A 14,154-nucleotide genomic window follows, 5' to 3' on the forward strand; every position below is an offset into this window, starting at 1 on the left:
GGGAAGGGCAGCCTGACCTTCCTCTCCCTTGCTTTGTTGGGAACTGCTACCTGCGACCGACGGTGACTCTGAACCATCACTGCTATCATTCCTTCACTCAAGCTGGGTGCTTTCTTTCTCTCAGCAGTTCTGAGTCGGAGATGGAGGAGGAGGAAGAGGAAGATGATGAAGATGATCATCTCCCCACCTCTGACCTGGGTGGGGTTCCCTGGAAGGAGGCAGTCAGGATCCATGCCCTTCTGAAGGGAAGGAGTGAAGAGGAGCTGGAAGCCTCCAAGAACTTCGAGCCCGAGGAAGAGGAAGAAGAGGAATACGAAGAAGAAGAGGATGAAGAGTATGAGGAGGAGGAAGAGGAGGAATCCAGTGAAGGTCAGAACCATCTCCTCTAGTCCCGACCCGTCACACCTCCCCTCCCCCCCTTCAGCTCTTGCCAGCGTGAATATAAGGTCTCACAGACATTAGAGTCTGCATGCTGCCCTCAAGACCTGAGGTTTTCTGGCCCTCGTTCACCCCGACCTTAGGTAAAACAGAGGCAAGATACAGTGTCTGGCAAGCTGAACAAAAAATGTCCCTCCTGTACATTGGGTCTTTTTTTTTTCAATTTTTAATAATTTTTTAACTTACTTTACATCCTGCTTATTGCCTTCCTCCTGGTCACCGCCTTCCAAACACACACACACACACACACACACACATTGGTATTTTTAATCTGGAAGTGGAAGGCGGGGCTCATCTGAGGACTCTGTCCAAATTAAGTTCTTTTTACTTTTTCATTTTATCCTTTTCCCCTTCATCTTCTGATAGAACTTTACTCTAGTAAGACAGAGGAGGTTGGCTCCTTCCAGGAGTCTCCCTGGTGCACGGTGGCAGGAGGCTGCCATCTTAGGTGCTCACTAGACCAGCACCAGCCACAGCAGTCAGTAACTTTTGGGGCCTGAAGAATGCTCATTGAGTTTCCAGCCATTCTGGCCACTTGTAAACCTCCTCTTGCCTTGGGCAAGCGCCTGACTGAGACCTGAAGACATGAGGAACTTGGCTGTGTAAGAATATCATTCTTTCCCTGGCTGCAGAGTGCCCATGGGTAGGAAGGAGGGAGCCAGGGCTGGTAGAGATCCGGCTCCCTGAGGAGAGCCATGGCCACTTCCAAGGGACACGGAGCCAAAGGGGGTACACACCCTTGTTCTTGCAGCCCCACATCAGAGTTATGGGTTAAATTCCAGACAGCACGGGCACAGAGAACTAGCTCGCTGTGGCAGCATTGCTTGTCCCTGGGCTCTGGGGATTTGCTGTCATGGACTGTCCCAGTCTGCTCAGGGTCAGAACCCTTTGTGGTGTTGGCAGCCTCCCCAGAGAGCATCCTCTCTCATCCTCCTGCTCTGACTCCTCCGAAGGCCAAAGTGGACTCTAGGCAGACGCACTTAGTTTCATGAAACAGGAAGAGGGAACGTGCTGGAAAGGCTGGCGTTGGCCAGAGCATGGTTTGTCTGTTGTGTCCCATCTGCAGTACCATGCTGGCCCAGAGTTCCCATGTGTTCACAGTCACCAGGGCGAGTCCGTCCCCTTCAGAGCTCTCTCGGGGAAACATAGTTTGTCTGCTCCATATGATGGTACTTAGCTGCTTTTAGCCTTAACACAACCCTAGGAGAGTTTGCCCACCTTCCCTTCTTGAAGACTTCACTTGCCAATCTGGGAAGTTCCCCACACACTCAGCCAAATCCTGGATGTTCCCTTGTCCCCAGCCTGCAGCACATATTTGGGGCTGCAGACCTGGATGCCTGTGTGAACAAGTGGCAGGACACACTTGCATGCAGCGGGGATAACTTGGCTCTCTCTTTTCTTTCCTCCCTCTGTTCCCTCCTCTACCTGTCCCCCTATGGGATTCTTGGTGCTGTCTGTGGGTGTCTGGCTCCCCCTGCTGTAGAAGGGGAGTACTGCCCCTGGGACAGAGAACTCCTACAAGGCCAGTGGCTCCAGCATCTCTCAAAGGAAGAAGAAATGGGTACATGTGAAGGTACCCGCTTTGCCTCCTGCCCATCTCCACCCCGGCTCCCCAGCAGCCACCTAAAATATGCCTCCAAGAGCAGGCCCCACGTGGAAGGTCTTTTTCGTAAAGCTGTTCTCAAAGGCTCTGGGCATATCGTGTCCCTGACCCGGCCTCCCTAGACAAAGCGCAGACTAGCATGAGAGTTAGCAGATCCCCAGAGGACAAGGTTTTTAGAATGTGACCACACCTGTGTCCCTGTAGCTTTCGCTCTGAGTTCTCTTTATCCAGTTAAACCTCACTGCCTAGCTACAGCTCTTCAGTCTCACCCCAGGGTCTCTGTGCTGCCAATGGTTCCCATTCACACCACACACACACATACACACACACACACACACATACACAGCACACATACACACCATGTACATACACAGCAACATACAACACACATACACAACCACACAACACACACACATAGCACACATACACACCCACACCACATACATACACAGCACACACACAACACACACATAACACACATAACACATACACAATATAAACACATAGCATATGTACACATACACAGCACACACATATATACTACACACACACCACATACATACACAGCACACATACAACATAAACATACACAACACATACACAGCACACATGTATATACCACACACAACACACACACATGCACACACCACCCATGCATAACCACACATACATACCACACATGCACACACCACCCATGCATAACCACACATACACACCACACATACACACATATACACCACAGAGAGAGAGACACACACACCACACATACATACTACACATATACACCTCACACCATATACACATCACACATACACACATACATACACCACACACCACACACACACATACATACACCACAGAGAGAGACACACACACACACATACTACACATACACACTTCACACCATATATACACCACAGATACACACATACACACACCCCACAAGTCTGCAAGTGTTGGCAAAAGGCAGAGCTGTGCTCAGAGAAAAGACTGAACTCTTCCCTCTGTAGCTTAGAAGCCAAAGAAAGGAGCAGCCTTTCTCTCTGGGCCTCACCCTCCGGGGTCCTGACACATCTGAGCTGTCAGTCCATTTGCTGTTATTCAGCTCTGGCTAGCACCATCTGGGCAGTCTGTCTTTGAGGATGGACTGTGAATACATATAGATCAGTAAGAGAGTCTGTGGGGCTGATGCTCCACATCATGGAACAGGTTAACCTTCACATCTGAGAATTCACTCTGCTTTTGTGCCAGCCATACCATGCCACATCTTCATTAGGTTAAGTCATAGAGTTGCCCTGGTAGTGACAGGTGAGTCCAGTTAAGGGCATCAAGGGGAGAACAGACATACACTCCCAGATGGAAGCTGGCTTCAGGCTGAAGCCACAGAGTCCTTCAGATCAGTGGCACCTGCTCTTACTGCCTGAATAGCTGCCCTTTCTTCCTCAGTGCCCACACCCAGGCTCCGTAGTTACTGGCTGTCCCGCTATCTTAACCCTACTGTGTGGCATGACCCAAGCACTAATGAGAGCGTCCTTCGGGACGGGGGCTGCATGTGACTTCCACCTGCTCTGGCAGCAAGGGTGAATGCAGGGGGCGCCGCTGGGATTTTCTATACTGAGAGGCAGATCTCATGCCCAAGAGGGGTCAGAAGGCTTCAGATGCAGCCTGCAAGGAAGGAAGGGCTTCACCCACATTAGGAAAGAAGCTTTGGCCTCACTCCTGCCGGAATACTGGAGTTCCAGACTTCACAGGACAGATCTCTGCTTCGTCTTCTAGCTGCTGTCCTTACCCTCCATGCTGACCACGTTCCCTGTGTCAGAACCCTCACCACCGTGCCAGCATGCAGCATGTGCTCTCTGGCCAAAGGGCTTTTCCTTCCCAGCAGCAGCTTTACTGCAGAGAGTAAAAACGAAAGTTCCGGCAAAGCACATATCTGTCCTGGTTAGTTGGCTGGCTCCTGGCAGAGCCGTGCACCATCCGAGCCTACCTGTGACTGACAGGAAGGGTGTCCTTGGGAGCTCGTGCTGTGCTAGGTAACAGCCATATCCTGGGCCCTGGAGTGATGGTCCTATAAGGTGAGGGTCATCCACCCTGTTCCGCTCTGGGCAGTGTGGGCCTCGGATCCATGAGGGAAAGGAAAAATTCCTTCTGCATTTGGAGGAGCGTGGATTTCACTGTACTAAGAAATGTTTATGCAAAGCTCAAAGTTACTAAATCAAACCTAATGAACAGAAGGTATGTGTGTGTGTGTGTACATGCATGTGTGTGCGGGTATACATGTGTGTATGTGTGCGCGTGTGTGTGGGTGTGTGTGGGTGTGCAAACATGCATGTTCTTAATTTTTACCTCTTTCTTATTCACACTGGTCCTGGCAAACACTGTAACTCTTTCGTTTCCTGTGCTGTCTCCTCCCTCTTTCCCTTGACTGTTCGCTGTTCCTTCCTGTCCTCCCTCTATCCTCCTTCCTGGGGACCTGGCCCCTAGCCGGGAACAAGAGGCTGCAGCAGATCATAACCGCAGCGGATCCCTTGGCGATCCAGGCTGATGTGCACTGGACACACATCCGTGAGAGAGAGGCAGAGGAGAGGATGCTCCCAGCCTCTGAGTCCTCCACTTCTAGAGGTAACTGCTTGGAGCCCCAGAGTCGGGTGTGTGTCCTGAGCCCCCATTCCTGGCCCTTCCCATGGCTGCAGAGGCCCTGTCTGCAAAGGGACCACTTTCCTTGCCTGTCATTCAAGAATATGTAAAGTTCTCTGAGTTCTGAGGCTCTGTCTCTAATGAGGAAGAACAGGAGTGTGAACCTGACTCAAAAGACCTAGAATTTGCTGTCTCCTGCATTTCTCAACTGGGCACTCTACCTGTCTTCAGAGTGTGTTGGCAGAGTGGGTGTTGCATGAGTGCATGTGAGGACGGGGGGCGGGGAGGTGTATTTAGAGTCACAGTCAGGAGGGGCACACGGCGTGCCTGGCGGTCATCATCTCATCATCTCGTGGGCTACGTCAAGTCCTGGGCAGAGTGGCCTGTGTTTCCCACTAAGGTGCACATGGACTTTATTCTGGCTCCTTTCTTATTTGTTTGTTTAAAACAGGGTCTCACTGTGTAGCCCTGGCTGGCCTAGAACTTGCTATATAGACCAAGCTGGTCTCAGATTCACAAAGACCTGCTCTTTTCTGCCTCCTGAGTACTGGGATTAAAGGTGTGCACTTACATGCCTGGCCTCCTCCTCCTCCTCCTCCTCCTTCTTCTTCTTCAATAATTTCTGTCTGTCTTTCCTTCTTCCTTTTTTGTTTTTAGACAAGCTCACTAAGCTAGCCAGGCTGACCTTGAACTCAAGCTCCGCCTCCAGAGCCACAGACCTAACAGATGTACCCGCCATAGCCTAGCTCTGGCTTCTCCTAAGGAGTAACAATAAAAAGAGAGCAAAGCCCATTTAGAGGTGTGGTGGTCATGTGTCATTCTCCTTGACCCCTGTCTTCCATGTAGGGACTCTTGGTGGCATCACCTTCTCTGGCTGGGGTGATGCCTCCCAGGGCTGCCTGACCTGTCGGGCTCTGCGGCTATCGATCACTTCTGGTCATGGGTGGGAAGACTTGGGGTTTTGTGTGGTGTTTTATTCCTCTAGGACATCAAGGTGGCCCGCAAGATGGGGACAAGGACAACTCAGCAGCCCTAGCCAGAGCTGCCCTCTCTCAAGTTCTGTCTTTTCTCCTTGTCCCAAATACCTGTCACGGAGGCCAACATTGGAACACACGCGTGTGTGTGTGCACACACACACACACAGACACACACCCTGTGTTAGTACCACATGGCCATCTGTGTTATGATGTCTCTGTTTCTCTTCCTCTGTTTTGAATTTTAGGACAGACTTCAGCTGTCCCTGCTGAGGACTTACCAATGTATAATTTTGTACTTATCATCTGTTTTAAATTCAGTGACCGGCCTTCCCTCCGTACGCCGCGCAGCAGTGCAGGCCTGGTTGGAGACTGTCTCCGGAGGTAGTCTGTTGATATTTGACACCCTGAGCCCCGTTCATCATAACCTCTTTCTCTAGGCAGCTCTGCTGGTGCCCTAACTCTAGGACTCGGCTCCTGTCGCTGGTGCATGCGAGGGCAAAGCCAGTGGGTGGGGTTCCTGCATGCTTTGTCAGACAGCCCATCTGTGCATGGACCAGAAGTGCATCCTCCATCCTCAGGCAGCCTGGACACCAACAGCGGAGATAGGACGGAGCCCCACCTCCTAAAAATTATCATTAGCCTTTGGTTGTAAAACCCACGGTGAAAAGAAGCTTTTTATGGTGAAGTTTTAAACCTAGGGGTGGGTTCGGAGTGAAATCAGATATCGCGTTCCACAAACCTACCAGTGTGTCAGAGGAGCAGTCAAAACTAAGAAAGGCAGTGAGGAGCGCTGGGCATTGCTAAGCTGTACAAGATATGGCAGCAAACCTGGGTCCCCAGACTAAGCTACACAGGCCAAAGGCAGCCTGACAAGGTCTTAGTTATCCTTACTTGTTTTAGTAGAAACCTTTTTCTCAAGGAGAGATGCTTGGTTGGCACTTGGAGAAGGACAGTCCTTCCCACTACAGGATGTCTCGTCCTCGGCTTCTGCGCTCAGTGCTGAACGGTCTCCATCTAATCCCGCACACCCCCACAAAGGAGACAGCATCCACCCTGGTTGGAAACTGGTGTCCTGGCAGTGACTTCTGGGACCAGTAGGGGTGACACTGTGGGTCTTTACCGCCTCCACCCCCCGTTGTCCACCAGCAGCTGAAAGCAGACACCTGTGGTGGGAGAGGGTTCAGTCTAGTCCGGCTAACGCTGAGTTATCCTCACCCTTCGAGCTAGAGGAAGGAGGAAAGAGGCTGAGGAGGAAGGATGTCCTAGCAGGCAGCTACAGTAAAACCATGACTCCCAGCTTCCGTAGCGTGTGGCTGCTCCTCACTTGTGTGGCCGCTTCCAGCACAGCGCTCCATCTTAACAAGAGTTCCATTGCTCTAGCTGTGTCTTCGCACACATCCGCTACCGCTGCACAATAGCTCTCAAGTGTTTGCTTCTTGATGTGTGTGATCATCGTTCCTTTCCAGGTATTCCCAGGAGCATAGAACCCCCCCCCCCTTCCGACTCTATGTCAGATGTTTCTTAGTAGGAAAACGGTGAGAAGGAACAAGAGACCAGGACCAGGATGGACCAGCCTGGGGAACTGAGGAGTGGTCTCCATTGTACTGTTCCCAACTGTCTTGCCAGAGAGAATGTGGTTACCACTTCGATGGCACAAGGGCCCTCCAGAATAGGCCCGGAATCTGTTTCCAGCAGTCTCTTATTCTCCTACATGGCAGAGTATACAAGGATGAACGCGATCACCATCAAAGTACAAAGCTTAGTTTTGTACTGGCCCCAGGAGTGTTGTTCAGTGGGTGTTTGTGTCCCCAGAGTCACAGTCACACATTCCCTGGTGATTGTCTCCCATGAGTGTCCCAGGAAGATCACTGGAAGGTTTTAGACCTGTGGGGATACTTGAGTTTCTCTTCCTTGTCTGTCCTAGTAAATGCCATCAGCATAGGAGAGCGCCTTGGCACTGCCTACTCCCTGGATGGCGCTGGTGTCTCAGAAAGAGCAGGTGGTGAGGTTCAGGAGCCCGAAACTTTATCTGGAGTGCAGCTGCTCCTTCCTAAACCCTGGGCTGTCTGTAGTTTTCCAATCTTGTTTGCCATAGCCCTCCAGTTTCAGCTTTGAGAAAGTTCATCTGGACATGGTGGCACACGCCTCTCATCAGAAGACAGAGGCAGTAGGATCTCTGAGTTCAAGGCCAGCCCGGTCTACACACAGCAAGTACCCAGCCAGCCAGAGCTACATAGTGAGACCGTCTTTAAAAGACATAGATAGATAGATAGATAGATAGATAGATAGATAGATAGATAATTTGAACTATCATCATCTAATGAATTGTGGTAAAAGTAACTATAAAAAATGTACAGTGTAGGGAATTAAAGAAATCAAACTCACAGAATTGCCTCCTCCCATGCCAAGAAATACAGCATTCCCAGAATCTTCAGGGTGCTGCTTCCTAGTCACAGTCCCCCAAGCCCCACCCCTGCCCCTAGCATCAACCCCCTTAGGGAGCCTCTTTTTCTAGTTTTGAGCTCAGTGGCCTGTGCTGACTTGGCCCCTCCCACTCTCAGCTCAGAGTTGATACCCTGATCTGTGGAACTGAAAGCTATCACCCTCAGGCTGACAGCATGCTAGGCAGAGCCTCTAGCCTCTGTCCTCCCTGCTCTGCTAACACGGGCTAGGGCCAAGTGGGGGACAAACTAAGGGTCTGTCTGTCAGGGCAGACGAAATAGGAAGAGAGCCTTGCTTTGTTTTGCAGTCCCAAAGAGCAATTCTTGAGCCCAGAAAGGGAATTGTTTGTTTGTTTTGGCTTTTTTTGAGGCAGGGTTTCTCTGTGTACCCCTGGCTATCATTGAACTTACGTTTGTAGACCAGGCTGGCCTCGAACTCAGAGACCCACCTTCCTCTTCTGTGCTGGAATTAAAGACGTGCTCCAGCCCACCTGGCAGCCCTTCTGTGCTGGAATTAAAGACGTGCTCCAGCCCACCTGGCAGAAAGGGAACTTTTCATATTCCCTCAGGTTCACCCACCTGCTTTAATAAATTCCTCTAAGTTGTCTCCAGAAAAGCATCGGCCTCCACATGTGCCGATGCAGGTTAACAGCAGAGTCACTTGTCCCTCAGGCCTCCGCTTTGTCATCCAAAAGTGGACATGAGGAACATGGCCCTTTGGCTACCTCAAGATGAGGGACTACCTCATTGCACATTAGTGGCCAGCACTGGGCCTACTGTGTAGGCACCATTAGAAGTGACGGTGGTAGCCTCACAGCATCCCTTGACTATGAGTGACTTGAGGATTTCACAGCAGCAGCCTCTGGTGAAACAGTGATGCCTCCAGGCCAGAAGCCCCTCTCCTGCTTCTACTTGGCCCCCTAGAGTGGACTCATGGCTGTGGCACCCACACTGCTTATAGAGTGCACTCCATGTTATCCGGGGGCCTCTTTTCTCCCCATGACCTATGCATTACTATCTTCTTGTGCCCTGCATAGGCATCTGTCTGTCTGTCCCTTTCCTCTGGTCCTTGAATGTCTCTGCTTTACAGCTCCTCTAGATGAGGATGACCTAGAAGAGGACGGGGACTCCGAGCCAGCAGAGACTGAAGGGGAAGCCGCGGAGGATGGGGACCCTGGAGACACCGGTGCTGAACTGGATGGTATGGGGCCCGGCCTCCCTTCTCCGCCTCTGTGGTGGACAGGACCAGAGTGGGTGGGACTCACAAAAGATACCTTACAGCAAAAGTTTAGGGAGGAGGCTGTGGGGAGGGAGACTCTGAGACTAGTGAAAGAAAGGGAAGATAAGTCCGCAGATAGATTCCCCCCCCCAAGGGTTTTTTGATTTTGTTTTTCTGTCGCAGCCTGTTATGTCACAGTCACTGCGTGTAAAAAACAGACAGGTGGGGTGGGGAGGATGTGCAGTATAGTGTCTGCTGCACAAGCAGGGCTGCCTGAGTTCAGCTGCCTGACCCCCTTGTAAAAGCCAGGCGTGGAGACAGGGTGACCTCAGGGGCTCACCAGCCAGCCAATCAAGCCCAAAGGCCAGCTCCAGCTGGGTTCAGTGTGACTTAAGTGAAGAGCAATTCGAAGTGTCTGCCTCTGGCTGTCACACATATGAGGACACACATCATACACACCCCAAACACAACAAACAGGTGAAGACACACACACACACACACACACACATATCATACACATTCCAAACACACAACAAACAGGTAAGGACATACATACCATACACACACACACACCATACACCTACACATCATACCTATATATACTCATACTTACCCCAAACACACAAACAAAACAGATGAGGACACACACAGACAGACACACACCACATAACCATACAACACATACCATACACCCCACACACACACATTCCATGCACACAACAAAAAGAAAAGCACCACAGGTTTCTGCAAACTTCACACTAAGATGCTTTGTGTCGAATCTGGCCTGGTAAGGGGCTTGGTTTGCAGGGACTGCCGAGCCTAGTTTAGACCTTGTGCAAGTCGCCCCATGAAACACCTCTCTAAGGAAGCAAGACACAGAAAAGGAGCGCATCCAGGGCTCAGATGTGTAAAGCTTCGCCTCTTGCCTTCATCCTACAGATCAGCACTGGTCTGATGACATCCCTTCTGATGCTGAAGCAGAGCATCGCTTACAGAGCCAAGCCAAGGTGAAAGCAGAGCTGGAGCTGAGAGTGTCAGAAAACGAGGAAGAGAAGCCATCCGATGCGCCAAAGCAAGAGGAGAGAGGTAGGGGGTAGGAGGAATGACTTCCAGAATGCCAGGGACCACAGGGGCATGCTTGTAATACCAGGGAAGGCCTTCAGAATAGAGCCCATGGTGCCCAGCAGTAGCCCCACCCGTCCCTGTCCTTGTCCTTGCCTGTCTAGGGTCACAGATCTCTACAAACAGCCTCAGACAGTACCTCTCCTTGGGTTGTTGAGGATTGTGGGAACACCAAAAGCACTTCACAGAGCTTGAGACCCAGATCATAGCCACCACGCCTAGCGACCAGGGTGCCACTGCAGGTGTACCCAGGGATGGGCAGTCAACTTGACTTTTGTTCTAGAACAGTCTAAGGGCAGACCCAGAAACACAGTGCACGTTAGCCTATCTGAGTACCTGCTCTGCTGCCTCCACAAGGGATTGGCTGGAGTGTGAGACCGTCCATGGAGCTGGCTGGGCCCTACTCCTAGTCTATGTAGAGTGGAAGGGACCTCATTCCTATTATAAAGCCCTGTGTTCCTCCTTCCAGGTCCTTCCCAAGTCTCCAGCCCTAGCCAGCCACCTGAGAAACAAGTTGGTCTGTTTTCCCCAGCCCACAGCCCTGGGACAGAGGTGAGTAGGACGGGGGTGGGGAGATGTCAGTGGAACCTTAGGACCTTGAAGAAACTCCATCTTAGGACCCATGATGTAAGCTCCACAGAGAGAGGAGACACAGCCCTCTCACCAGCTCATTTTGTGAAATTCTAAAAACGTCGTATCTTGTGCTAAGCAAGGCCACTGAGGGGGTGCGGGTTCCAGCTGCTGCCTTGGTCCTTGTGGGTGGGCAAGTTTATTTTTAAGTTAATGCAATGATATTTATGCATCTGTAGGCTTATAACAGGTATATTTTTTCCTCTGGTAAAACAAATATGTAACTACTTAAATGAAAAGCATACCCCCAGGTTCCCAGCAGTGTGTGACACTTTAGAGAATGATCCATGTCAGGCTAACGTCTGAAGTCCTTAGTCTGGGAAGTACTGTGTGCAGGGGAGACTAGGATGGAGTCCAAATCCAGGCCTTGGTCTCTGAGGCTCCAGGAAACAGGGCACAGTCCAAGAGTTAAGCTGAGAACCAGGGTGGGTGTTAGCAATGTCTGTGGACATCGCCGTGATTGCTCAGAGGGACAGTGTGACTGGAGAGCAGATTTCGCTAAGCAGTGGCTTTAAGTCCTCTCATAGCATTAGCCCCATGTTAGTGCCCCAGGGAACTCCAGGGCTCTAGTGATTGTGGGTTAGGCTGAAAGCCACATTCATGAGTGCCCTTGGCCAGTGTTCATGTGAGTAGACCAAGAAGCAAGGATGTGTGTGAGATGAACCAACCCTGAACGCTCAAGCTGTCCAAGCTAAGCAGAGAGATTTTTAAAAAGTTAACAAGTAGAGCAGAAAATGAGGAAGTGTCTCCTGCAGCTCTGAATGACAGCCAAAGGATGGAGAGGATCTTATTTCAATAAATGCCTGCCCTTTGAGAAAGTCTAGGTGGGAAGGCTCTGGCTTCTCAAACCCTCATCTCTGAGCCTCTGTTATCTTCTTTCTGTGCAGGAGGCCAAATCCCCACTTGCCACCAAGGTAAAGTCCCCCGAGGAGCCACTTTTCCCCACGCTCCTCAGAGAAAAGCCTAAAGCTGAAGTCCCTGAAGAACAGAAAGCTGTGCTCTCGCCCATCCGGTCACAGCCTGTGGCCCTGCCAGAAGCCAGGTCACCTACCTCACCCACCAGCTTACAGCCAGAGTCTCTGTTGGCCCCTCCCACTCCTCCCACACCTCCCCCCACCCAACTCCCCATCTGTTCCCAACCTCAGCCCTCCTCGGATGCCTCCATCCCATCGCCCACCAAGTCCCCCATACGCTTCCAGCCAGTTCCAGCCAAAACATCCACACCCCTCACCCCACTCCCCGTGAAGAGCCAAGGAGACCCCAAAGACAGACTGAGTGGCCCCCTGGTTGTGGAGGAGGTCTTAAAGCGGAGCGATCTGGTGGAAGAATTCTGGATGAAGAGTGCTGAGATCCGCCGCAGCCTGGGCCTTACTCCCGTGGACCGGAGCAAGGGGTCAGAGCCCAGCCTCCCCACCCCTGCCTCGAAGCCAATATCCCTAAAGTCCTACTCAGTTGACAAGTCACCTCAGGATGAGGGTCTCTGCCTTCTGAAACCTCCATCGGTTCCTAAAAGGTTGGGCCTGCCAAAGTCAGCCGGTGACCAGCCCCCACTGCTGACCCCAAAGTCGCCCTCCGACAAGGAGCTGAGGAGCAGCCAGGAGGAGCGAAGGGACCTGTCCAGCAGCTCAGGCCTGGGCCTCCATGATAGCTCCTCCAACATGAAGACCTTGGGCAGCCAGAGCTTCAACACTTCGGACTCCACCATGCTCACCCCACCTTCCAGCCCACCCCCACCCCCACCCCCCAACGAGGAGCCTGCAACCCTTCGAAGGAAACCCCATCAGACTTTCGAGCGCAGGGAGGCCTCAATTATCCCCCCTCCCACCCCTGCCTCATTCATGCGGCCCCCACGGGAGCCGGCCCAGCCCCCCAGAGAGGAGGTTCGGAAGTCCTTCGTGGAGAGCGTGGACGAGATCCCCTTTGCTGATGATGTGGAGGACACTTACGATGATAAGACAGAGGACTCCAGTCTGCAGGAGAAGTTCTTCACACCCCCTTCCTGCTGGTCCCGCTCGGAGAAGCTCCAGGCCAAGGAGAACGGGCGACTCCCACCCCTGGAGCAGGACGTGCCACCACAGAAAAGGGGACTGCCCCTGGTCTCCGCGGAAGCCAAGGAGCTGGCCGAGGAGCGCATGCGTGCCCGGGAGAAGTCTGTGAAGAGCCAGGCATTGCGAGATGCCATGGCTAAACAGCTGAGCCGGATGCAGGCCATGGAGATGGTGTCCTCCAGGTCCCGCACGGCACAATCGCAGGGCAAGGAACTAGGGTCCGAGTCCACCAGGCACCCAAGCCTCCGAGACACCCAGGAGCCCACCCTGAAGCATGAAGCCACCAGCGAAGAGATCCTCTCCCCTCCGTCCGACTCAGGTGGCCCCGATGGCTCCGTCACCTCATCTGAGGGCTCCAGTGGAAAGAGCAAAAAGAGGTCGTCGCTCTTCTCCCCACGCAGGAATAAGAAAGAGAAGAAAACCAAAGGGGAAGCCCGGCCCCCGGAGAAACCCAGCCCAGGCCTCCCAGAAGATGTGGTAGCCAAGCCCAAGTCCCTGTGGAAATCCGTCTTCTCTGGGTACAAGAAGGACAAGAAGAAAAAGAGCGATGAGAAATCATGTTCCAGCACGCCGTCCAGTGGCGCCACGGTGGACTCCGGCCAGCGCAGGGCATCTCCAATGGTGAGAACAGGTAAGCTGGCCAAAGGATGCTCACAGGACGGGTGTGAGGAGTGCCTCCCTGGATAGTCAGGGAGAAAGATCCACTTTCCTGGGCTGCTCCCACAGGGGTTCTTAGGAGAGGGAACAAGCCACACTCAACTCAGCCTGATCCACTGCATGAACCGAAGCAGATACCAACTTGGGACCCAGTAGGGTGGATTCCCGTTGGTAATCTTCCCAGAGTCACATGTCCCCATACATGGGCCTGATTTTGAGTGGAGCAGAGAGTCCTGCCAAGGGGTCTTGAGCAGGTGTCTAGGGTGTCATTTATTTGGTGCTAGGCCCATCACCTTTGGGGATGATCTCCTATTTCCTTAAGAGGATCTTTTAGAGACCCACCTGTGGCTGACTTCCTGCAGTGTGGGTTCATGGGGTACAG

General features: G+C 52.2%; 1 protein-coding gene across 11 annotated transcripts in view; it reads left to right on the forward strand.

Moving 5' to 3' along the window:
- Positions 1-14,154, forward strand: part of Mical3 (microtubule associated monooxygenase, calponin and LIM domain containing 3) — a 192,489-nt gene that overhangs the window by 152,114 nt on the left and 26,221 nt on the right. For 8 of the 11 annotated variants that reach the window (XM_085839993.1, XM_085839992.1, XM_085839998.1 and 5 more), the window contains 8 exons: positions 125-369; positions 1,922-2,011; positions 4,526-4,663; positions 5,974-6,036; positions 9,187-9,297; positions 10,255-10,401; positions 10,907-10,989; positions 11,955-13,746. In XM_085839993.1, coding sequence (XP_085696119.1) covers positions 125-369; positions 1,922-2,011; positions 4,526-4,663; positions 5,974-6,036; positions 9,187-9,297; positions 10,255-10,401; positions 10,907-10,989; positions 11,955-13,746 — 2,669 coding nt within the window. The remainder of the gene's footprint in view (positions 1-124; positions 370-1,921; positions 2,012-4,525; positions 4,664-5,973; positions 6,037-9,186; positions 9,298-10,254; positions 10,402-10,906; positions 10,990-11,954; positions 13,747-14,154) is intronic. The other 3 variants (XM_085839996.1, XM_085840000.1, XM_085840002.1) reach the window with 3 other exon arrangements.

The sequence above is a fragment of the Mus caroli genome, unplaced genomic scaffold, assembly GCF_978045245.1.
Source record: "Mus caroli unplaced genomic scaffold, Mus_caroli_1 scaffold_7, whole genome shotgun sequence".
In the NCBI taxonomy this organism is placed as follows: Eukaryota; Metazoa; Chordata; class Mammalia; order Rodentia; family Muridae; genus Mus; species Mus caroli.